This window comes from Pyrus communis, chromosome 11 (assembly GCF_963583255.1).
Source record: "Pyrus communis chromosome 11, drPyrComm1.1, whole genome shotgun sequence".
In the NCBI taxonomy this organism is placed as follows: Eukaryota; Viridiplantae; Streptophyta; class Magnoliopsida; order Rosales; family Rosaceae; genus Pyrus; species Pyrus communis.
Window position 1 is genome coordinate 23,766,460 of NC_084813.1, and position 25,767 is coordinate 23,792,226.

The window sequence follows — 25,767 nt, forward strand, 5'->3', positions numbered from 1 at the left end:
ATTTTCTTTTAAGAATACTAATTAAAAACAAAAGGCTGAATAATGAATACATATATGTAAGGGTCTTTGATAAAAAGTCAAACAATCACACATTAATGAGTTTTAAACTAAGTTCAGCCTTATTCATTGTTAATTCTTAGGATTTTTTTCATATTTATTTTAGTGTTAGTTCATACATATTTATTGTTGATTTGTTAGGATTTTCTGATATTACTTGGATTGTGTTACAGTGTTGTTTTTTTTTTTTTTTTTTTTTGGGTCAAAGATTGTGTTACAGTGTTAGTTCATACATATTTTTTTAGTTTCATCAATTGATATATATATTTTATTATTAATTGATATGTGTAGAAATTAGAAGTATTAAACGATATTACAAGCGAAAATCATCATCGATTAGTTCGGACAAAGATTATAAATGAAAAGTTGTAGTTTGCCATTTATTTTTCAATCTTATTTTCGTCTTTTTTTTTTTTTTTTAAGCTTTTATATTAGGACCACCATATGTTAAAATCCTGGAGCTGCCATTAATTATCCGCCTTAACTTTTATAAATAGTCAATTCTCCCACTAACGCTAGATTTTAAAACATTTAATCTAATTTTTCATCCATTTTGATACAGAGACAACATATGTCAACTGTATGGGGGCAAAAAGAATGAAAAATTGGATGAATGAAAATTTTTAAGATTTAATGCTAGGGGAAAAATTGGCTATTTATAAAATTTTAGGGGGTTAATCGGCTAAAATTAACGTTCAAAGGGAAATTGACCAATTATAAAAGTTCTGAAGGATAAATGTTTGATTTTATTGCATAAGCTTTTCACCTATGACTCTGTGCCATCTCCTTCCCCCAAAGTAAAGCGCTTAACCTCTGAAACCTCCTCTGTCATCAGCCTTTTTGCTCAGGCTTGAGGTCGGCAACAACCTAGCCTTCCCCTCCTCATCCTCCTCTATCTTCCTTCTTCGTCCACCCTATATTTTCATCCCTTTTGTCTATCTCTTCCTCTCTTTTTTTTGCTCTTCTTCCTCTTCCCTTTTCTCCACCCTTGTTTCCTTTCTTTCTCCCCTTCTTTACTTCTCTGTCATCCCGATTTCCCCCATCATCCCTTTCTTCTCCAGCTCCACCACAATTTTTCCCTCTCCAAGCCACCATGGTTAGAGATTTAGTTTATCTATTTATGCTTTTAGCTTTTGTTTGCTTTCTATCTGAGCATTTTGTGTCTCAGGTTGCTCTAAGCTTGGTCTCAGCATTCCCTGAGTTTATCTCAAATCTGTTTTCTTTGCCTTGTTCCTTTCCAATCATCACTCCTTACTGTGAATCTCCTACCATCTACCCTTGCTACTTCACAGAATTTAAAGTGTTTTTTGCACTATTTGGTAGGATTATGGGAGCGCTTCCAATGCGGGTAGCTTGCCTACCCTCATTTTCCATTCATCCTTTTGGTTCTTTGGCCCTTTTATGGGTGGTGGTGATGGATCCGCGGTGGTGATGCGGCTATGTTGGTGGAGGTGGATGTCTATTGTTTTCGATTTGGTTGCTGCTATGGGCTGCTCACCTTGGGCCCTTCTCATTGTAATTTTCGTTTATGGTGTTGGGCTTTTGCTTGGCTTTTATGTACTCTCTTTTGGAGTTGTCCTTACCTTGTATTAGCTTTCTCTTTAATGGATTTTACTTTGTTTGTCCAAAAATAATAATAAATAAAAAATAAAAATTCTGAAGGGTAATTGGCTAAAATTAAAACTCAGGTAGTAAAAGGTTTTTTTATTGACACCTCATAAATTGTTGATTACACCCTATTTAAAATTTTAATACTGAATTAATAAAATGTAGAAATGAAATGACTATTTAGGCCTAAAATTTAAGACTTTGATTTCTTAACAACCCCACAAATCCAACGTGAGATCGAACTTACACGCCAAAATATTTTTCTTGGAGCTCTTAAATTAACTTTACTCTCAGGCTTTTTTTTTTTTTTTCTCTAACTGTAACTGATTCGCACTTTGACACGAAACATTAAATTTGGTGCTAGGATTACCAATTACTACCATGTAAATATTAACAATAGAAAGTTTGATGGGTTAAATGTTTGCCACATCCACTGCAAAATATCTGCTCATTAGAGAAAGATAATATGTATTCATGGCAGATTTATAGGGCCGGACTTTTCCCAGGACTTTTACTCTTATATATGAATGAACATGGATATGTACTTATATCCACTACTATAGTTTTGAAGCAGAGTCGTGGAAGAAGGGTTATGGCAGTTCTGCAGGTTGCGTTGTAGAGAAAATTTTTATTTTTGCTTTATTATTTTTCATATTTATGTGGGAGTGGAGTATGCGGGTATTTTAGGAAATTAATATGGGTGTATTAAGACAATTTTTCTTTTAAAAAGTAAGTATGGGGTGTATTTAGTATATGAGGTTTAGTTAACAATTTGTGGGATGTTAATAAAACAACCCATGGTAAATATCTTCTAAACTGCACAATTTTTGGGGTGTTAATAAAACACCCAAGCACAAAAGGTGGCTTCACCCTTATTAGATACTTTGTATGTTGACATATTGCATCTAAATGAATATATATTTAAGTACATAATTCATTTATAGTAATTTGTTTTAGTATTTTTAGGTGATTTAAAACAATTTTGGTACATCAGATTATTATATATTTAAGTACCTAAATTTTCCTTTATCGGGAGATTTTGGATGCGATCCCTAACTAGCAATGTTCTTTAATTGAAACCTTTGTGATTTTCAGTTTTTTATTGAAATTCCTGACATTAATGAAATGTTGTATTTCTATGTAAGTTATTATATTTTAAATTAAAAATGAAATTTGTAGTTATTTATATTAATGAGATTTTAAATAAAACCCGTAATTTATGAGATTCAAAATATCAAAAATAAATTATACTCTCTAATATATTGTATATATATGCATGGGTACATTCATCAAAACGAACCAAAAAATTATTGTACCAAAACATGGATACCTTTCAAAAACACAAAAATAAATAAATAATATTAGGCTTAATAACATTATTAAATTTCTTCTATTAAACTTGACATTGATACATTCTTAAATCAACGAAATATAATGTACCCATATAAGTTTAAAAAATGGATTACAAAAAAGATTGAATGAATTTTATATAAAAAATGGGTACATTTTACATATAACAAATTTGTATATTTAAGAACGGGTAAATCTAAGATTAGAAAAAATTGAAAAATTATATGAATGGGATTAAAAAATTGAAAACTTATTCTAATTTTATTTTTTATATTTTGGAAATGTTTTGAATTGAAAATTAATTAGGAGTTTAATAAGGGTGTGAGTATTATTACACTAAATCAATTACTAATTTTTATTTTAAAAAATTATGTAACTGACATGTAATTCACTAATACATAAATGCTAGGGACTTCGATCAAAATCTAAAAGATTTGATAATACAATTAAACATTTGATAGCTGTCATTTTAAATTACAATTAAACATTTGATAGCTGTAATTTTAATTTAATAATCACGAACACCTCATGAGGTTTAATTGTAACCATATACATATAAAATGACAGCTATCAAATGTTCATCCTCGGGTTTTATTTGTATAGTTTCTATTCCATGACATCATCTTACATGTACGTTAAAATTTGTCAACCTAAGACCTAATATAAAAGTACCTAAATGCTCATTTAATAATTTGGTATTTTAATTCAATATTCACAACACCTCATGAGATTTATTAGATTTCACAAAATGCCTCCAATTTCAAAAATTACACCAACACCCATTGAGGCTTCAAAACTGTTCATCATAAGTGTGGACTAGTTGGTGGCTTTGCCACGACAGTCCACCCTTAGGAATGTCGGAAAAACTCATAGAGGCATTTCAGCATTTCCTAACCACCATCTTGGTTTATTAAAATGGCTAAATGGAAAGTCTATGGAGAGTGGCTGGTTGGATGCTTTTTGTATATTACATTGACAAAATGTTGTACAATAACTCAACTAATCAAGCTTACATCAAAGACAAAAACCGTGATCCACTTTAAATGGGATTGACCTAGACTATTTGAGATATATATCAATATTTCTTAATATGGTTCCCATGTGATCCCATTAGAGGCACTTGTAAGTTTTCATTTAAGCCAAGTTTTGTGGGACTACGTAATTCTGGTGCAGGTTCGAATTGGGAACCAAATCTCAATTCTTCAATTGTATTATCTGGTGATAGTGGTCTATATTGCAAGATAATACACTTGGAAGCCTGATTGGATTAATTTTCTATGACAGAATTTAGGTGTTTTTCCTTCTGCTTTTCGGCACACATTCACTTGCTTTCCCCGCATATACTACAGCCGATTTAGTAAAAGGAAGAAAACAAAATTTGTTTACCAATTTTCCTGTGTAATCTACAATCATCATCAAGTAGTGCTATTTCACGTTAAGAAATAAACTTGTAACATTTTATATCTTCCACAATGAACTTCATTGCTATAATTCCAAACAACTGAGAAGTGAGTAATGTAAAATCAACAAGCCACAGCGTAAATAAAGTTTGAGGAGTTTCGGGATTTTTCATTTTAGAAAAGCATGAAGAATACTGAGACTAAAATGTTTGAGCTTAATTAAAGCAACAAAACCTTGGGAGTTTGTGGAAATCATGTACCATCAGAATGAGATTGTAGCATAGCGACAAAGTTTACGAGAGTGTCTAGTGTTCTGTTGGCATGAACCGTAGCCAAAGAACAATATTTACAAGAGCCTTGGAGTGAAAGGCAAGATACAATCAAGATCAGGAAGATTTTCTTTCCCGATTTAGTACTGATTGGCCTCTTCATTAAGTCCTAATCCTAGCTGGAAACTGACACGGACATTGCCAAATTGATCGACTCTTACAAATGACATCTCTTTCTCTCCCTCTTACAAACTAATATAGCATTGATGATGATGATGATGATGATGAAATGACGTTGCTTTCGTCAATTCTATGACGTTCTCCCCTCCATCAGTCGCATTTAAGCTTTAAGTAAAAAATTCATCCATTTGCCGAAGTCTTTTTTAATTGCTCTCAAGTGTATGTTTCGCCAAGTCTTTTTTTAATGCTCATTTGCATCTTTCTTGGTAATTTACGAAGTCTTTTTTCTTTAATCAATTCTATGTTTCCAAGTCTTTTTTAATTGCTCATTTGTATCTATAAATGAAAAGTTTGGCTACTTTCTATGCACACATGCAAAGGAATTACCAATTAGAAAGCTCATAGCGCTAGCTGCTTCCGCCTCCTCTTTTGAAGATTTCCCCAACTCAAATTGTGAGTGTAGTAGTTGGACTTTGTTTTTTTTCTTTTTCGTTGCTTTTTTCACACATATGCTCGATTATTGACATAAAATATCGTTGGATAAATAGGCAGATTGAACATGGCAACTACAGTTGTTCATACAGTTCTTAACCGTAAGAACTATGATGATTGGAGTTATCAAATTGAGACCTACATGTTGGCCAAAGATCTTTTGGATGTTTTACATCAAGTACCTCCTATTACAGAAAATGAAGAAGTTAGTAAGGTTTGGAAGAAGAAGGATGCCAAGGCCTTATACGCAATCTGGAATTCTTGCGGGGATGATACTTATAGTCTTATCAAGAGAGCAACCACGGCCAAACAAGCATGGGATGCTTTGTCAGATGAATTGAAGAAGCCAAGTGAACCATCAGATGAAAATGGTACGTATATCCATGAAAATTTGAAGGAAATAAATATACGGCAATGGTTGTACAGTTGTTGGTGATCTATGATTCTATATATTTTAATTTAAATAAGGAATATTTTGCAATTATTTTCACACTCATAAGCATTTATATGAAGGGAAAAGAAAAAAAAAATATTCAGAATTGAACGATAACATCTATCATCTTAACATCAAAGTTTTCATTTTCAGAAAAGAAGTCAGTTCTTCATGCGTATCCACCTCCGATTGATCATGGTACTACGCCACCGTTGGCAAGGAAAAGTTGGACTGAAGGTATCCTCACAAATTCAGACTCCTATATAATTCTATTTAATAGTAATTGATGATAAACTTTTAAGTCCACTATGACTAATCACTAACATCTCCAATAGATCTCGGTGATGTTAATAAGGATTGGAATCTCCTTTGTATATTTATATATTGTATATTATTTTATTATATTTCCAATTGTAGGATTATTTTGTTATATTTTTCGTAGAATTTTCCACCTGTCAAATTGTATTAAATTATTTTTATACAAGTATGGGAAATTTAGCAATTAACAAACATGGCATGCAGAACGTGACCCAACTTTCGCCGAATATGTGAAGTCTGATGATTGGGGTAATGTGATCAACTGTCTTCGCAAAAATAGCCAGGCAGGAAGTGAAACACTTCCATTTGTGCGAAGTGGTACAGTTCTTCACTACGCAGTCCAGAAGAACTGCAGCGTGCGCATTATACAACAGTTGATGGAGAAAATGGAAGAGGAACACTTGGATATAACAGACGATGATGGTTTAACAGCTCTTCATCTTTTAATAAGAGATTATCCAGAAAGGTTTGAAATAGCTGAAAGCATGGTTCAAAAGAACAACCGATTTGTTACCAATTCACCTCCGTTGTTCCTGGTGCCTTTTGTGGTAGAGGCCCAAGAGAAGCCAAATGGGGAAATGATGGCTCGCTCTCTCTATTCCCTCACTCCAGACGAAGCACTAGAAGTTCCCTATGCCGCTCGACTTATTACTCTCGGTTTTAATTTCAACAGACCTGGTACAACTTTTCCCCTATGTGATTTTTTTTTTTTTTTGGTTACAAATTTTATCAGTATACTTATAGTGTTCTTTTTTCACACTTTTATGATATGTAGATATTGCGTTGGATTTAATTCAACATTATCCAAAATTGGCCATGGCTATAGACTGCAATGGGAATATCCCCTTAGTAACATTGGCCAATAAACGTCTTGCGTTCCAAAGTGGAAGCCGCCTCAGTCTATGGGAAAAATTGATCTATTTTGGTTAGTCAATTTTCTTTTTATTTTCTCTTTATATTTTTTTTCTTTCTAAAAGATAAAACTTGATATAAGTCCAATTTTGTGAGTCACTATTAGGATTAGTCCACTTTACGTGACATTGGTCCAATGACTAAGATGACACATCATCATACTTTTATTTTTATACCAAAGTACCCCTAAGATTGTAAATAGTTATAAATATGTAAATGCACATAATCTTTAAAACACTACAATGTCATACACAAACTTGTGTATTAGTTGCAATTTCATGCATCTGTTTGTCAAACCGTTAATTTGACCGTTAAATGATGATGCTTTAAAGATGATGTATGAGGTTGTAATTGCACTCAAATTTAAGAATGCAAAATTTAATTTACCCTTTTTTAATTGTATTACAGACTAATTGTACTTTATCTCCTTATATCACATGTTTTTTTAGTAAGAGCACTTCTAGCATGTTCGAATCCCCTAGGGGATTGGTTGTAAAGTCCCCTCCCCCACCCAAAAAACTCCTCTAGCCCAATTCAATCCAATGGGGCTCGGAGCCCAGTTGGTCATCCAGGCAGAAATCGACAGCCCCAGCCCCAGGGGCAGTGACACAAGGTTGACATCATGGGGATGTCAGCCACTATTTTTTCTATAAACACTTACCATGTTCTTCCACCTCAAATACTTTCAAACAATCTTTTATTATTATCTGAAATTAAAAATAAAATTATTTATTATTATTTTATAAAATAAAAATACTAATATTTTAGTACGAATTGTCTGGGCTATTTAGTTTAGGGGTGGAGACTGGAGATGCACTTGAACATTTACTGTTCACTACAGGCAGTTACTATTCACTAAAGGGATTGAGTTGCCTATAATCAAGGTGGCTATCAACGTTGGAAATGCTCTAATCCATATTAAAGCCAGAATAAAATTCTAAAGAAAGATTAACATCAAGCAACATGGTCTTCAAAAACAATTCCTAGTCATTTTGTATTTAAGAAGTTATATATGAAAAGAATAATACTTGCATTCTCCATTAAGGACATGAGCTCATTTTTCCACTTGCAAATAACATATCTTCACCGTAGAAATTTTATAATCGAAACCGTTCTATTTCTTAATCTTTATTTGAAAATCATCTTTACAAAAAATCATTCAAATTGAAGATTGTTTAGTCATCTAAATATATTAAATAAATAGATGGTATATCATTGATATGTTACTTAGTACCTATACCGTTAATTTATTTGATACATTTGTAAGACGCCACGATCTCCCATTTGAATGTTTTTTTGTAGAGATAATCTTCAAATAAAAATTAAAAATTAAAAATTTGAACAGTTTTGATTATGAAATTTCTACAATAAAAATATGTTATTTTCAAGTGTGAAAATGAGCTCATCCCCAAGAAAAAATGTAATAGATGCATGCCTAAGTAACAAATGGTTGAGGTGAAAAGAAAAAGATAATTAAGTGTGATGTTGTTGTTAATTGATTCTCTCTCATCATGGTAAAGAAAAATAATTTAACTTAATTAAGTAATACAACTTACCATTTATTCTTTCTTTAATATCTCCGTTGAATCCAGAACTGTTTAAGAAATTTTTCTATAATCTTACCCCTTTTTTTTAAAGGTACTGTAGAATGCATAGCTATATATATATACATGATATATTTACACTAAGGAGCGGGGTGAATAAATTGGTTATGAACCCACCATTTATAAAATTTGAACCTAAAACTTTTTACATACAAGCGAAAAAAAAAAAATCACTAGATAGTAACACTAAATAACAACCGATAGCTAATTAAGAAAATTCATTGTTATATGTTTGGTTTGAGGGCTGAGTTCTTTGGAAATGTTTAACACTGCTGGAATGGTTAAAGTAATCACTCTTAAGGGTTATATGTTTGGTTTGTGACAGTGTACGATGTGCAGTAATAAACATTAAAGGCTTATTTACGACAACTACTCTTGAAACTCAAAGGCAGGTTCACTTTGCTTTAGGAAGTTTAAAATCATGTCACGTAACTCATTGAAACTCAAATTTAGTGAGACACTTTACGCCAGGCCATCAAAATCCGTTAACATATCTGTAAAAAATGTTGGCATGAAATGCGTGAGACCCCACTTATCTTGAATTGTAAGCATGAGGACCAAAAAATAATAAAAGATTAGTTTTCAAAAAATGTTAGACATTTAATCTAAGGTTAGAAAGGTTGTCACTCCGACAGAGGTCTCAATGGGTGCAAATAGGTTGGGTTCCATGACACAATTCACTAAAAGAACGGGTTTGACAAGAAAATGACACAAACACAACTTAACATAAAAATATTTCTTAAACAAATAGTTCATTGAATTAATGATTGGACTTGTATTCTTATCTTAATAGGTATATGCATAAAACCTCTTCCTCTTATCAGTAATCAAATGCTCTCAAACAAAGAAGAGAATCAAGGGCCTCTCTCAGACCAAAAAGAGAATCAAGGGCATCTCATTTCCTCAGGTATTTTACATGTCTGTAATTCAATTTGATTTTTAATAGAGGTAGGCTCATTGATACAAATTTAACTCATTTTAATTAGAAAGATAGTACAAATGTGATATATAAAATATAATAAAATTAACATGTTCGTAAGAAAATAAAAAAAAAACAAAGCAATACACAATACACATACTATGACAAAAACCAACATAGTACGAAGAAGGACCATTTATGGTAAATAAAATGGTTTTTATTTTTGTCATCAAATTTGACTTGTAAGTTGTAATGCAGGAATGGGTTTATTCCAAGGACTTGCGACGAAACTCCCAACATGTTTGTGTTCAGGTAGGCCACATATATATATTCATATCGTTAATTGATTTATTTTTATGATTGTTTTTTCAATAATAAATTATATTTTAATATAATTGTAATTTGTATTTGTTTTCTGGTGAACCTAGGAATCAATCGTATATATAAGATGAAACTGATGCATGAGCAGGTTCAACAGTTTTACCTCTCATGTGTAAAGCAAGTAAAGAAATTCTAACAGCGAAGAAAGGAAGTATGGGTTATTATAAAAGAAAGAAATTGGAAGAAGCACTGTTAGTGGCAGTAGAACAAGGGCATGTGAAGTATATTACTCATTTCTTTGAAGATTTCTCATATCCCGTACATTACACGAATGATAAACGCCAAAGCCTGTACCAAATTGCCGCTGAATGCCGTCACCACAAAGTTTATAATCTTATATATGCCCTCTCTCACTCTGATAGAATACAGGAAATAGTGGGGACGAAAGATAAGTTTGGCAATAATATGCTACATACGGTAGCAAGTATTACCCCATTGTCACAAATTTATCACATTCAGGGTGCAGCTTTACAAATGCAAAGAGAACTACAATGGTTCAAGGTGACTATTTATCTATCTATCTATATGCCTGTATTTATGAAATATTTTGCTTATACGTTGTTTATATATATATATGGCTATAAGTTTAGTCTCATTTTCTCCTACTCCTTCACATATTTTTGTTACTTATTCAATTTAAAAAAAAATACAGAAATTACTCTCTTTAAATATAAAAAAATAAAAACAAAAAGAAAACATTATTATTAACTACGTACTATACTATCATCCTATGTATTTTTAACTAATGATTTTGGGTCATGTGGTGTTTCAAACGACAAATGTGTAAGGATTTTATATGAAGAGATACGGGTTTCATAGTTACATCATAAATTATTTGTTGCAAAAAATGCAGGAGGTGGAGAGTGTTGCAAACCCCAAAGATTGTGAAGCTGTAAACAAAAAGAATATGACACCACGAGAAATATTTATAGAGAATCACAAAGAAATGTGGAAAGAGGCAGAAAATTCAATGAAGGAAACAACAACTTCTTGTACAGTTGTAGGTGCTCTTATTGTCACCATAATGTTTGCTGCAGTATTCACAGTTCCTGGTGGAAATAATGGAGATACAGGTCTTCCGACATTCTTAACTAAAAAGGTATTCATAGCATTTGTATTTTCAGATGCAATCTCACTTTTTTCTTCCACAACCTCGATTATTATGTTTTTGGGGATTCTCACATCACGTTATTCTCAAGATGATTTTTACAAATCTTTGCCCACAAAAATGATGATAGGCCTTTTCACCCTACTTTTATCTATTGCCTCCATGATGATTGTTTTTTCTTGTGCCCTTTACATTATGCTTGACGGGAAACTATCAATTGTTATCGCAAGCATTTTGATTGCTAGTGTTCCAGTTACCTCCTTCATCTGGATACAATTTCCGTTACTTGTTGACATATTTATTTCTACGTATGGACCAAGAATGTTTGGTGAGAACAAAACAACGTGGTTTAGATTCCTATGTGATCTTTAGTTAGGTTTGGATTTTCTACATTTTAAGAAACATGTAAAGAGAAGCCAATGTCCAATGTATGCGCTTTCTATTTAGCTAATTATGTTTGGGCTTTCTAGTTGGTCATTATGTATCTCTTTTGATCCTAAAAGAAAATTCCAAGTTCAATTTATATTTTTGAGTTTTGTTTTTGGGTGAATTTATATTTTGAGTTAGTTACTAAGACAAGCTCTCTATATAGGCTCAATTTTTCTGTCGGTAAAATGAATTCATTGAAGCAAGCCAAAAGGAGGAAACGCACAACAATGTTTGTTTGTGTGATAATTTCATCCCGAAATAAGTTATTTATTTATTTTACACTTAGAACTTGATGATTACTTGAATCTGAAAGAACTATATCCTCCATAGTCAAAATATACAAACCTTAAATTCTTTCAACATGACCAATTATCTTATGAGTTTTAAGGTCTTGAAAATAACAATAGGTGAGGTAGAAGTGAGCGAAACAATGTAAGGTGATAGGATTTTTAGCACCTGCATAATTAGGTTAAAATCACATAGAAATACTTGCAAGAAGACAATGTTAATGTAGTATAAACTCCTCAAGTAATGTCATTCTTCTCAATAACTGATATAAATAATTTTTGCTAAAAAAAATTCTTAATCAACTATTCAATACAAAATTTAAGAAAGTTGAAATTGTGAATTAAAATACCAAATGCGAATAAGTAAATGTAGTGAGATCAACAATAATGAAAACACGCAAACAATAACCGGTTTTAGAGAATCAATGTTAAGAAACACAAGTATTTAGCCGTCACCGTTAACAATCTTACGTAACCCTACTAATTACTTATGAATTAACACATGCAATTTTGAAGATTTAGTCTTCCTAATACATTTTCTACTTATGGCATTCAAGTTAGAACGTATATCTAACATACAATCCGTATGTTACATTCAGATCAAATATAAATATGCAAGGCTCATGAAGTTTTGTGAATACCATGCTTAACATACAATTCTCAAGCACAAGAAGCATTGACCAATTTCAGGGTGGCAACCAACATAAATTGCATCCAATCACTTGTCTAAACATCCTATTGGTAACTAGACATTAAGATGTGACAATTACATAAAAGCATGACTGAGCAATTCCGAACGCTGATAGAGCATTCAACGGAAACCTTATGCTCCCACCCAGCTGCATCCGGGAGTCTTACTAGCATCGTTAACATTCATGCGTCGCCCCATCGCATTTGCTTCCATTGTCCTTCCGGCCGTGACATAAATATCACGAAGGAGAATGTAGTATTTCAACTCTAACAGCCTATTCACGACCCTCTCGCCCATACCAGCATCCCCATAAGTTCTGCAAGCTACAAGCAGTGTTCCCCAAACAACATCGTTGCCCGGGATTGGCATATTACTAATCAGTCCGTATGCTTCCTCCAACCGTCCTGCCTTCCCTAAAATATCAACCATGCAACCGTAATGCTCAATTCGTGCCTCGATTCTATAGTCTGTTTGTATTCTCTCGAATAGTCTGAGCCCTTCATCTACCAATCCCTTTCGTGTATACGAAACTAAAAGGGCTAAAAATGTGACCCCATCCGGTGCAACACCAGCAGCAGTCATGCACTCAAACAAATCAAACGCATCGTCGGCATTGCCATGGTTTGCACATGCTGAAATCATCGAATTCCAAGTGACCAAGCTCTTCCGGCTCATCTTATCAAACACTTGCCACGCTCGCTCCATGCATCCACACTTCGCGTACATGTCAATCAGCGCATTGCAGAGCAAAACCATCCACAAAAACCCATTGTCATCAATATATTGGTGGATGCATACCCCCGTTTCCACATCTCCGGAAGCCGCACAAGCTGAGATTACACTCACCATCGTGACTTCATCGGGCATCACTCCCTCACGATTCATCTCCCAAAACAAATCAAGCGCTTCTCTCGAATACTTTGCTTGGGAATACGCAGAGATCATAGCAGTCCAAGAAACCACATCCCTCTCAGGCATCTCATCAAACACCTGCCGTGCAAACTCCAATTCCCCCGCTCTCACATGCGCAATAACCAAACCCGACCACGAAACGACGTCATGAGCCACTGCTTCATCGAAAACTCGCCTCACCGCAACCGGTATCCCTCTCGCCCCATATATGTGAATCAATGCGTTCTGTACAAACAAATGCGCGCAAAACCCAAACTTCAACGCAATCCCATGAATCTCATCGGAGCCGCATCAATTTTCATTCTTGACGGCGATTTCAGCACAAACGTGAAGGTAAACTCATCTGGGTCGACGCAGTTCATCCTCATCTGGTTGAAAAGAACCACCGATTGCGACGGAGACGAGCTTTTAGAGTAGCCCCGGATGAGGGTGTTGTAGAAGAAAGTGTTTGGTTGGGGCATTTGATCGAACAGGCGGTGAGCGTAGCTTAAGTCACCGGAGGGCGAGATGGCGGCGAAGCGGAACATCTTGGCGAGGACGATGGCGTGGTGCTGGAGGTTTGTGACGACCGCGTGGCCGTGTATTTGCTTGAGGTGTGTCATGGAGAGGCAGTTCTGGGCCATGTAGGCCAGGCTGAAGCTCAGTCTTGCTTGCCATTGTTGCTGCCCTGGCAGCGGCATAGGTTCGTTGGTCACTGACACATTGGTCCAGTTTTATTAACGGTATTTTGAACTTTGTAGTGTGGAAATTGGAACCGAATTTTTTATATCTTCGTTACTTCAATTTGACAGAGTGAGTTGCTATTGACGCTCGAAAATGTACCGTATAACTTAAAGATTGATGCTTTTATCATGCACTTGTAAAACCATAATCAAGAAATTTACTTAATAAGTGCACAATAACATTTTGAAAGGGTCAATAGCAACTCCTGGTAAAACGACTTCGATCTTTATAAATTGGAATCAAACTCATGCAGCGAGCCAGAATATATAAGACGTATAGAGTTGAGTTCATTTATTGAGTTTAACATATGAATCTCATGAGTTGATTCTCGTATCATATTACTCTCACAACTATAGAGCTCACGTTCATACATAAAGTCATAAACAATGTTATAGAAATCAAACTCGACAACATACTTCCTACGTACGAGAATCGAAGTGACATAAACTAATGTTTTTTATACAACGATATATAAAATTTCCCAATGATGTTGATGAAGTCAGTCAGTTTCCTGGCTCTGGAAAAAGTACAGAAACCAGTTTCAACAAAACAAACAAAAACTTTGATAGGATTCCTTCCTAGAAGCTAACCTCTCGGCAGAACAAATCAATGCCCAAAGTATAATTAGGCATCAAAATACAGGGAACAAAAAATAGTGTGCGTATGTAACTGCAGAAATAAATTTGAAAAAATAAGTACAAAGTGGAACTAGAGGAGCTTCTTCCTCTCAAAGAACATCTTGAGATGCCATAGTTGCAAACCAGCCACTGACAGGCATACAAAAAGCGAAAGCCCGCTAAAAACCGCCATCTTGGAGTTAGTTGATCGATTAAGTTGTTGCATTCCTTCCTCCCTGAAGTACGGGAACGGCCAAAAGTAGGATATAAGAGATAAGGGAGGGAACAAATAAGGTTCAATATTTTGGCAGAAAGCTGCATACGAGTTTACATTTTAATATGCCTCCAACTTAATATGTCCTCAGATTTCAAACGGTATCACTTTAAAGGCAAAGGAAGACGATTAACAAAAGAAAGAGGAATACGGAGCAAAGACAATAAACAAAACACAAAAGATCCCAACTAAAGTCTTCACTACGAAAAAATAATACTAAAACCTCAAATATCGTACTCATATCGGAATCAAAATAAGAATCATCTCATACATAAAGATATGGCAAAAGTCAAAAGGGGTAAACAAATTAAGACAAATAATTAGTAATCTGTCAAGAAAAGGAATACTAAACTGAACATCCCCAGCACTATTTAAAATTACATACATAGAGTAAAGCAGCACGTTTCATACTTTTGCAGAGAAAGTTTTAACTCAAGCATGCATGTGGAGTATAATGCGGCATCATATCAAATTGTGAAACCGAGCCACATGTACAGAAACTATTTAAGCACAAGATGTATTGATTTGGTACCTTTCACGAAGATAAAACATCTCATCATGAATGGATGACACAGTATCGTACAATTTTTTCAGCTCAAGTTCCATCGTCTAGCACAAGGAACAAAAATAATATCAGCACAAGACATAAAACCATATCTTTTGATCAATATACTCTAATCGACAAAAAAAATAAAATACCAATTAATGAGAATCATAAGAACAAGGATATATGACATATCATTGTTCAAATATGATTAGGCTGCTACTTATTTTTTGTCCAATAACAGAACTTAGTATGTACGGTAAGTTTTGGATGTTGCGTGATTTTCATATTTCGATATCCATTCATAATGCTTTAAGGATGCCAACTCCATAAATACGAGCCTTTGAAGCCCACAAGAGACAGGCTGATTGTTTTTACATTAAAAGAAGAGTTCTAAAGTTTATTCTTAATTCCTTGGTACTTCTTGTGAATCTAACAAGTTTTAGAAGTCCTACATTCTTCGTATTATACATTCGTAATCAACAAGCATCTGTATTCCTATTTTAGGTTCTCTAACATCACATTTCCTCATATAAGCATCAATCATGAAAGAGTCAAGTTTACGCTCATGCCGGAATTCACAAAAGAGGAATAAACGCACAAAAAATGCATCAAGGTGCAATCAAAATAGTGCTTACTTCAATTTGCCCTTTCTTGGCAACCTTGGACCAGTCCTTAGCAGCAACACCAGTTTTCCAGTCAAAATCAATCGTCACCGTCGTCGAGGGCTTATGATCCGACACCCAAAAGCAAGCTGAATAATCACCAGTCTCTGCAGCAGTAAACGCAAAATTACCCGACTCCACATGATCCCCGTAGTGATAGTTACTTCCATAAGGTGAGGTCACCTGTTACAAACCAACAACACCACCAGATCAAATCTCCAAACTGCTTCCAAAAAATCCAACTTTACATCACAAATCATCAAACCCAATTTACAGAAATCCAAATTCGAAATCAATGCTTTGCCTAACCATTAAAACTTCAATCTGAAAAATTCAATCTTTTCGCCACATTCGACTCCGAAACAGATTCGAAACAAGGTTAAACACAAAACCCAATTGTAAAATTCGTAAGTAAAGAAAACCCAGATCATATTTTCAGATATGGAAACAGACCCGGATACAGAAATGGTTTGGAGATTACCCTGATAGTCAGCTTATGCGAATCAGGTATAGGAAATCCCTCCTTGGGGTTGACAACGGCGTACTTGCCGACGGTCATGGAGCTGCTTTTAATGTCGTCGGAGATGCACTTGGTGGCGCCCGATTGGAGGTCGAACCGCATGGAATGCGCCACCGTCGACATCAACCCCACAATAAGAATTATACGAAAATTGAGTCGGGACATTTTGTGCGAGAAAGAGAATCCCCAGCGGTGGGTGGTGGCTCCGATGGAGGAATTTGGAAGATTTTTGGTCGGAATTTTTTAGCCACTCTCCAAACGGTGGTGGAGATCCGTTTTGTTTGTTAACGTCATGGGTTTCTGAGAGTAAAACGCTCCTTTGGTATTATGGAACCAATCAGGTGCCGACATGTCAGCTCATTTTGGTTCCCTTTTGGTGGTTCCAAAATTAAATTGAGTTTTATGAAAGATAATGTTAGAGATACTATCTAATTAAATTATAGGCTAAATTATATTTTACTATCTTAGATTTGAGGTTTATTATAACCTTATGCAGCATGTTCAAAAAAATTTACTTTCATATCTCACGTACTATTTTATTTCAATATAATACATCCGTTACATTTTTCATCCATTGGTTCGTTTAAAGCTGGCGTGGCTGCCACATTTGTGCCACGTGGTTGCCAAATTTATGCCACGTGGCAAAAAAAAAAAATTTTATGCATTAGAAATATTATAGTGATTTACCCTGAAAAAAAAAAAAATACTTGAAAACCCAGAAACCCATTCCCCCTAACCCAAACCTCACCCCTAACTCACCGGCTCACGCTTTCTGCTCAGCTCAACTCGTCCAAATATTCCCCTACCGGCGGCTCGGTCTCACCGGACAACGACGACCTCTAGTACGAGCTCTTCCACGGCTTCTTACAGTAGCGTCGCTGGAGAGGATTGCCAGTGTTCATCACGTTACTTGTGGATTTCGTGGGGTCACGGGGCGCAAGCCGGAGGCCCAAGGCCATGGTTGAGTCGTTGAAGGGCAGAGTGGAAGGCGTGGTCATGGAGGTGTGGTGGGGCCTGGTGGAGAACTTAGAGGCGCCGTCGAAGTACTAGGGTTGCAGGGGACGTGAGGGTGGAATGGGGGGTTGTGGGGGTGGGGTTGGGGTTTGTGGGGGAGGTAGGGGTGGGGGTGGGGTGGGATGAGGTGGGTTTTTGGATGGGAGGGGAGGTGAAGACAGTGGAGGAGAAAGAGGTGGTCGGGGGAATGGGTTTCTGGGTTTTCAATATATTTTTTTTAAGGGTAAATTATTATAATATTTTTAATGCATAAAAAAAAAAAATTGCCACGTGGCACACATTTGGCAGCCACGTCATCACGTAACGGTTTACTTAACAGATTTTTTAACGGATGTATGAAATTGAAATAAAATGATAAGTTAATGTATGAAATTGAAATGTTTTAAAGATATTATAAGGAATTGAAATCCACCTCAAACCTAAAGGGCTAAAATGTAATTTATCCTAAATTATATTTTATAGATCGTATGACGTGATTGTTGATAGAGGTGAAGACAGAAAGGGGATGAGACGTGATGGCAAGTGTAGGCTGACGACTTCAACGACAGAGGTGATAAAGGTGAATGGGTATCCATGTGGGTGAGTTGAAGTGTTATTGTACTAGAAATGGGAATTATCAACCATACCAATGTCGACGGCCAAGCTAACCAGAGATGCTTGGTCGTCGAATTGGGGCCGTTTGGAATGCTCTTTTGTTTTTTAGGAGGAGATGTGGGGGTGTCTTTAGAAGAATGAGGGACAAAGTTAGGATTTTTGGATGTAGGGTGTCTTCATAAAATTGGTGTGTGTATAAAACCCTTCATGTATTGCTAATGTCTTTTTTGGGCAAGAACAAAATATGTTAATGAAACTTCTTGTTCACACTATGTCAACCTAACCATGTAGAAAAGCTAAGTAAAGTAAACCCACTTGATATTTTTGTACTAGTGTAACACATATGATGTCGAAATTTAGAATCCGATTAAACTCATAAAAGTATGTAATTTAAATTGATTAAAAGATATTTATGTTTACCAATGAATTTTATGTTCCATTTCCATACATCCTAATTTTGCTTTATCGTCCCCCAACAAAAGGTCATTTGTTAAAATCAGATCACAAATGTCAGCTTACTTCTTTGGCAAATGATATCATAATTTATATCTAAATAACGGCGAGCCAATCGAACATAGTACATAAAAGAAGAGCATACTTATCTAGCTAACTTAACCAATTCATTAATGTTGGATGGCCTTGTTCATCGATCCTAGATTTTTAAAAAAAAAAAAAAAAAAAAAAAACAAGAAATACAACATGCGAACGCCTAACATTCATACTCAAATTCTGATCTTTGCAAATTAGAACAGTAATGTTAAGGAAAAAACATATTTATATCACATTTATGTATCATTATATGCGGCAAGTGATCATACATGTAAGATCCCACATCGCCCGTGAGGGCGTGGTCTTTGGACCTTATATATCCATGCCCAGAGCTTTAACTTCAGAGGAGGCCTTTTGGGGCTACGGCCTGCAAAAACAAAACCGTGCGGTAGCTGGGTGGCTGTGACATAGTCCAGGCCCAGAATGCCAAAGCGGACAATATCCGAGAGGTTGGAGTCTGGGATGTGACAATACAATTAATTTCCAATAAAATAAATTTATTAATTAACATGATATGTACACATCCCTGCCTTCTTAGGATTTTCCATAATATATTAATTAAAATATCGGGTAGGAAAAAAAAATAATGAAAATTGCTTGAAAACTTTGAGTTTTAACAATAAGGACAAAATAAAGGGTTAAATGAATAGTAGCATTATTGACTTTTTAGGTTTTTTGTTAAAGTAAACAATACCGAGAGTTTTTCTTTAAAGTTCCCAAAAAAAAAAAGGAGGAGGATTTTCTACTCTTTTATTCTCATCCCATTTCATCCCCTCATCTCACACATTGCTTTTTATCTTATTATCTCTATAAAAAAATCAATATAAGATGTTGACGTGATTTAACCGTGATCGTTCAAATAGGAGGACATAAAAGGGTAAAAATATTAGAATGGTAAAGAATCCCCTCCAAAAAAAAAAAAAAAAAACCCTCAAAGATGCTTTTTTGTGGCGACATTATGATTGTTTGCGTTGGCCTACCACAGAATTTTCAAATTGGTATATTAATTTTGGAAGGTTGATTTTGATTATGATTATTAGATGGACGGATAAGATTGCATTTACAGTTGGCAATGTAAATGTGCATGTCCCACCTATAATTATATACAATCACATTTGGTGCAAAAGTCTACAACTTGTCTTACCAAATTACATTAATTAAACCTAATTACCAAATCACATTATTTAAATCCTAATGCTTATCTGACTGTTTATAGTCGTTAATTTTGGAAGGTTGATTTTGATTATGATTATTAGATGGACGGATAAGATTGCATTTACAGTTGGCAATGTAAATGTGCATGTCCCACCTATAATTATATACACTCACATTTGGTGCAAAAGTCTACAACTTGTCTTACCAAATTACATTAATTAAACCTAATTACCAAATCACATTATTTAAATCCTAATGCTTATCTGACTGTTTATAGTCGTGCCCTCCGTCAAAACACCGTACAACGACCATACTTAATTATTGATTAGGCAACTAAATTAACAATTTTCTTTTTAAAACGAAGACAATAGCTACTGAACAAGAGTAGAAATTTTAAGTGAAAAGTTCCAAGTTCGAATTTTTTAGATTGTGAGTTTGATATCTTTACCATTTATTGTAAATATATTATTGGAATCAAGGACGAAAAGATTGAGAAAAATTAGTTTATTTCATATGCTCACCAAATATGAAGAAAAACAAGTAAGGAGTTACTCCACGTATTTTTTGACATAAAATTGATGGTGAATTTGTTTCAGGCAAAAGAAGCAATACACAGAAAGATTTGGTGGCAGTCATCAATGTGTGTGTATATTACCTAACCAAATTATTACAACAAATGTTCATCATATCGTGTATATATTATCTAATTATGTTACGTTCGTTCACTATTTTTTTTATTTTTATTTGAACTCAAATGACTAACAATAATTATCCCTGTTCGAGAGTTGGACCATTTGCGTTCATTTTTGTGTAACTCAAGTGTTCACAAGAGAAAACAACTCGTAAAGAAACGAATCAAATTAAAGATCAAAACTTGGAAGGAAACGTTGAAAAGACAACTAATTAAATCTAATCCAGTCTTAATCAAGTAAACTTACTCCTGTTACATCATTGACAACATTCGTCTTATGCACAATTAAAGGCATAATGTGTGCAAATCTGTCATTTGTCATCCACTGAAATAGCATTTGGTAACAGCATAAATCCGTGACTACAGGTAAAGTTGCGTTCATATCATATGCATCATTTTCTTGCCAATATCATTGACAACATTCGTCTTGCGCACAATTAAGGGCATAACGTGTGCAAATTTGTCATTTGTCATCCACTGAAATAACATTTGGTAACAGCATAAATCCATGACTACAGGTAAAGTTGCCTTCATATCATATGCATCATTTTCTTGCCAATCAAACACTATTTTCACTTTATTGAACCTTTTTCTGTTGCAAAAATCCATCCATTGAAGACAACAAAAAGCAGGACCACAGGTGTGAGGTGTGGTTGCAACAGTAAATAACAGAGGAGCAAGATAGTGACCGACCTTTAATATGGACGGACATGAGTTAGGTTAGACAACTTAAGGTAGGGAAGCTTCCAAAAATAAAGAATTCTACATGTGATTTTACCAAATATAAAAAAATTAATTATGTTAGATGATACGTGACAACCTTCCTTATATGTATGGCACGTCTTCTTCCTCCAATCTGACATTTGACCAGAAGCAATGTACAAAAAAGCAAGAACGCAACGCGCTTGCCTAAATAAACCAAAGCTCCAACATCACCATCTTTGAGCTTCTTTTCATTTTTGGTTTTATAAAAGCGAACTCAAGACCTCGGGTGCAGGAGTGAATGTTTGTAATCGAGTGAGCTACATACTCATTGAGGGCTTCATTGGAGGAGGAAGAAGATGAAGTTCGGAAAAGAGTTTGTCTCGCAAATGGTGCCGGAATGGCAAGAGGCATACATGGACTACAACTCTCTCAAGCTTATCATAAAAGACATCCTGCGTTTCCGCAAGAAAAATGCATCATCGACGCCAATGGCGGCAACTTCGGCAGGGTCGACACTAAAGAGGAGGGTGTCACTCTACAGAGCATTCAGCGGGCTGACAAGCCGGCAACGCGGCTCGCTGAGGAAGAAGGAGGACGAGGACATACTTGTGGGTGAAGAAGGTGAGGAAGGGCAGTGGCAGACAAGGTTTTTGATGCCGTCCGACGAGGGAGGAAAGTTTGAGGTTGCGTTTTTTAGGAGCCTGGACGATGAGTTTAACAAGGTGAATTGCTTTTACAAGAAGAAAGTTGGGGAAGTCGTGGAAGAGGCTGAGGAGTTGAGTAGGCAGATGGATGCTTTGATTGCTCTTAGGTTAAAGGTTGATAATCCAGAGGTGGATATTGGAGGGAGTGATTTGGCAAGCAATGGGATTTCTTCAGTCTCAGCAGTTCATCCCACAAGTGGTAGAAAAACAGGTAGGTTTTCTGATTCTCTTGTTTTCTTAGTAGATTCCGTGATTGAGAGTTTGAAATTTTCTGTGAAGTAGTTTTTTTGTTCACTTGGGGAGGAAAGTGATATTCCGAATTCCCCTTTTCACCTTCTGCACTCCCGTCTCTTTACGGAGCTGTAATTGATCAAGGAGAATCAATAACATAATTAAGAGAAGTGCAGAAGGTGAAAAGAGGCGCATAAGATTTTTAATTAGTAAAATATATGATATGTTTTTCTTTTTTTTGCCTAATATTTTGAAGTACTGGTCATGATTGCGAAGGGGGAGAAGATATGGATGTGATTAACGAAGTTGAGATGAGCGATGAAGAAGAAATGGAAGATGATGAAGAGAGGGGAAGCAAAGAATCGGAAACCGATGACCGGAAAACCAACAGAGGGACGGTGGATATTCAGGGGTTTAAACCACTACAACTAGAGGTTCTAGATCATATAAGGATCAACGTGATACCTGAAACTCCAGTGTCAACAATTAAGAGCATATTCCAGCAGAATTACTTGTCATTCAGCAAGAATGAGCTGAGAAAAGTAGAAGAGCAAATGAGACAGGCTTTTAGCGAGTTTTACCAAAAGCTCCGGCTTTTAAAAAGCTACTGGTAACATTGCAGTTCCTGATTACATTAATAGAACTAAAATTAGTGTTGTGTGTGATTGATTATATTGCTAATGGACGGTGCAGTTTCCTTAATCAATTGGCTTTCTCGAAGATCATGAAGAAATATGACAAGGTCTCTTCGAGGAATGCGTCGAAGGTTTACTTGAATATGGTGGATAATTCTTATCTCGGTAGCAGCGATGAAGTGAGTAAATCTTTGTCTTATGATCCAAACGATTACTATGAATCCAAACCATTGCCCGTATAAAGCTTTTTTATTTATTTTTATGATACATCTTTTGGCTTCGCAGGTTACTAGGCTTATGGAAAGGGTGGAGGCTACCTTCATAAAGCACTTCGCAAATGGAAATCGAAGAAAAGGAATGAAGACATTAAGACCGAAAGCTAGAAGGGAAAAGCATAGAAGTACATATTTCTTCGGTAAGATTTGTGCTGTCGGAATGAAAAGTTCTTTGTTCTCTCTTAGTTTCCATATCAAGTGGACCTTATGCAAGATATCGATGATCATTTGTTGTGTACCTACAGGGTTGCTCTCCGGGGGCTCCATAGCACTTGTAGTAGCCATCATTGTGCTTATGCATGCAAGAAATATCCTTGAGAGTGACGGGCGTGTTCTGTACATGGAAAACATATTTCCCCTGTACAGGCAAGGTTTTGCATAATAGTTATCTCATCATATCTACATCTGTGGAGAAATTTAAACCTGCATAGCTATTTGTTTCATGACAGTCATTCATTTCCCCACATTTGCAGCCTGTTTGGATTCGTCGTCCTACATCTGATCATGTTCTCAGCGAACATATTCTTTTGGAGGCGCTATCGTGTAAATTATCCATTTATCTTTGGCTTCAAGCAAGGGTCAGAGATTGGTTACAGACAGCTTTTCCTTCTCAGTTCAGGTATTGCAATTCTCGCATTGGCTGGTGTCGTCTCAACTTTGGATATGGAGTTGGATCCAAGAACAAAAAGCTTCGTAGCCTTGAAAGAATTAGTCCCCCTGGGCCTAGTCATTGTAAGAGTTAGATTCTTCAATAAGACGGATTTCCTTTGTTAAAACAGTTTGCTCATGAATCTCTTTCATGGAAATATTACATTTGCAGGTTTTGCTTCTTATAATGTTTTGTCCTTTCAACGTTATATATCGTTCCAGTCGATATTTCCTCCTTCTATGCCTATCCCATTGTCTTCTTGCTCCTCTTTATAAGGTAACCAGAGCCGAACTTCTTCCTGTGGACATACTATTCAAATACGTTTTAACTTTTAAGTAAAAGAGACATTAAAATTTTGTTTGTTTTTTCGGTAGGTTACCCTGCCGGATTTTTTCTTGGCAGATCAGCTTACTAGCCAGGTATTGACACTACCTATGATTCGTTTAGTGTATTCATACTTGTGTCGCTTATGATCGAGTAACATTATACATTTTCATTCAGGTTCAAGCTTTCAGGAGTTTGGAATTCTATGTTTGCTATTACGGTTGGGGGGACTTCAAAAAAAGATCACACAACTGCCTCGACAGCCATGTTTTTAAATCCTTCTACTTCGTTGTAGCAATTATTCCTTATTGGATCCGTTCGCTTCAGGTATTCTGCGCTCGAAACTCTTTAATTCCTCCTCATGAAAGTATGGTTTTAACCGTTCTTTGTTTGCAGTGTGTGCGACGCTTGATAGAGGAGAAAGATGGAATGCAAGGGTTAAATGCGCTGAAATACTTCTCAACAATCGTTGCAGTAGCCATGAGAACAAGTTATGATCTGAAAGCAGGGATGACATCGAAAATCCTCGCTATTGTTAGTTCAGTTGTGGCAACTGCTGTTGGTACATATTGGGACATTGTCATCGATTGGGGTCTTCTGCAACGAAATTCTAAAAATCCTTGGCTGAGAGACAAACTCCTCGTATCAAACCAGAGTGTTTATTTCGTAGCCATGGTAGGATTACAACTTACAAACTGACTTCTTCAGCCCTTATGGAGTGCCATTCGTTCCTTCTCGTTTAACATTAATTTTGAATAATGCGACATGCAGGTGTTGAATGTTGTACTAAGACTCGCTTGGATGCAGTCAGTACTGGGAATTAGAGGAGTGCCTTTCGTCCATAGAACAGCCTTGACTGCGATAGTTGCCTGCTTAGAAATCATTCGTCGTGGCATATGGAACTTCTTTCGGTATGTTCTACTCGTCTCAGTACTTAATCCTCTAAAACCGAACAACTTGAACTTGTATCGACTACTAACCATTCAATGTTTTTTTCTGAGCAGGTTGGAGAATGAGCACTTGAACAATGTCGGAAAGTATCGAGCGTTCAAGTCTGTACCGCTACCCTTCAACTATGAACGTGATTACACCAGGAGCAGCTGAACATGTATCATCACATATTAGTTTCAAAATTGTGATTGTTCTCTTCAATTTTGTTTAGAAGAGTGAACAAAAAGGAAAGTGAACATACTCTATCTTGCTTTGTTATCAAGTGTTAAAAGCGTTTTCTGACTTTTTTCTCGTACCAGCAATATTCTATTTTAAACTAATCTAAATTGCGGGAGAGAATTTAGGTGCATGACGATAACACATCATGCTCCAACCAACATGGCTGTGTCCACGTGTAGAAGCAGAGGCTTGAAAGATCAGCACCCAACTTGATGCCCCCATTCAGTAGCTGCAGTTAATTTGGGGGCCAAAAAACCTGTGGATATAATTGAAGTTGATGCCACTTAGACCATCTTCAAAGGAGATGTCAAATATGCTAAATATGATTAAAAGACATTTAGGTGTTCTCCAATGGATATGTCATATATGATGTGGCAT

General features: G+C 35.6%; 3 protein-coding genes and 1 pseudogene across 3 annotated transcripts; 2 read left to right on the forward strand and 2 right to left on the reverse strand.

Annotated features, from left to right (window-relative positions):
* The first annotated feature begins 5,423 nt into the window (after positions 1–5,423).
* On the forward strand, positions 5,424–7,037 carry LOC137709257 (uncharacterized). The gene is made up of 4 exons (XM_068448349.1): positions 5,424–5,727; positions 5,943–6,026; positions 6,312–6,785; positions 6,883–7,037. The coding sequence occupies exons 1-4, from the start codon at positions 5,424–5,426 to the stop codon at positions 7,035–7,037; spliced, it is 1,017 nt and encodes a 338-aa protein (XP_068304450.1).
* A 5,310-nt stretch (positions 7,038–12,347) lies between these two features.
* On the reverse strand, positions 12,348–14,116 carry LOC137749145 (pentatricopeptide repeat-containing protein At5g48910-like; annotated as a pseudogene).
* A 429-nt stretch (positions 14,117–14,545) lies between these two features.
* Positions 14,546–17,018, reverse strand: LOC137708740 (transmembrane emp24 domain-containing protein p24delta9-like). The gene is made up of 4 exons (XM_068447888.1): positions 16,655–17,018; positions 16,147–16,356; positions 15,497–15,573; positions 14,546–14,926 (listed from the first exon to the last, which is right to left on the reverse strand). Exons 1-4 carry the CDS (start codon positions 16,856–16,858, stop codon positions 14,782–14,784), a joined length of 636 nt encoding a protein of 211 aa, XP_068303989.1. The 5' UTR covers positions 16,859–17,018; the 3' UTR covers positions 14,546–14,781.
* Positions 17,019–21,572: 4,554 nt separating this feature from the next.
* Positions 21,573–25,453, forward strand: LOC137707891 (phosphate transporter PHO1 homolog 9-like). The gene is made up of 12 exons (XM_068446827.1): positions 21,573–22,316; positions 22,613–22,946; positions 23,030–23,150; positions 23,257–23,386; positions 23,492–23,612; positions 23,720–23,978; positions 24,067–24,171; positions 24,270–24,314; positions 24,397–24,546; positions 24,616–24,894; positions 24,991–25,130; positions 25,224–25,453. Exons 1-12 carry the CDS (start codon positions 21,758–21,760, stop codon positions 25,321–25,323), a joined length of 2,343 nt encoding a protein of 780 aa, XP_068302928.1. The 5' UTR covers positions 21,573–21,757; the 3' UTR covers positions 25,324–25,453.
* The last annotated feature ends 314 nt before the right edge of the window (positions 25,454–25,767 follow it).

Bases quoted from the DNA above. Each gene is read 5' to 3' on its own strand.
- LOC137709257 (XM_068448349.1), top strand. From the start codon at position 5,424: ATGGCAACTACAGTTGTTCATACAGTTCTTAACCGTAAGAACTATGAT. The intron at 6,027-6,311 runs GTATCCTCACAA...CATGGCATGCAG, and splicing joins AAGGAAAAGTTGGACTGAAG to AACGTGACCCAACTTTCGCC. The intron at 6,786-6,882 runs GTACAACTTTTC...TATGATATGTAG, and splicing joins TTTTAATTTCAACAGACCTG to ATATTGCGTTGGATTTAATT.
- LOC137708740 (XM_068447888.1), bottom strand. From the start codon at position 16,858: ATGTCCCGACTCAATTTTCGTATAATTCTTATTGTGGGGTTGATGTCG. The intron at 15,574-16,146 runs GTAAGCACTATT...TCCTTGTGCTAG, and splicing joins CCAAGAAAGGGCAAATTGAA to ACGATGGAACTTGAGCTGAA. The intron at 14,927-15,496 runs GTACCAAATCAA...CCCGTACTTCAG, and splicing joins ATGTTTTATCTTCGTGAAAG to GGAGGAAGGAATGCAACAAC.
- LOC137707891 (XM_068446827.1), top strand. From the start codon at position 21,758: ATGAAGTTCGGAAAAGAGTTTGTCTCGCAAATGGTGCCGGAATGGCAA. The intron at 22,317-22,612 runs GTAGGTTTTCTG...ATGATTGCGAAG, and splicing joins CACAAGTGGTAGAAAAACAG to GGGGAGAAGATATGGATGTG. The intron at 23,979-24,066 runs GTAAGAGTTAGA...TTACATTTGCAG, and splicing joins TCCCCCTGGGCCTAGTCATT to GTTTTGCTTCTTATAATGTT.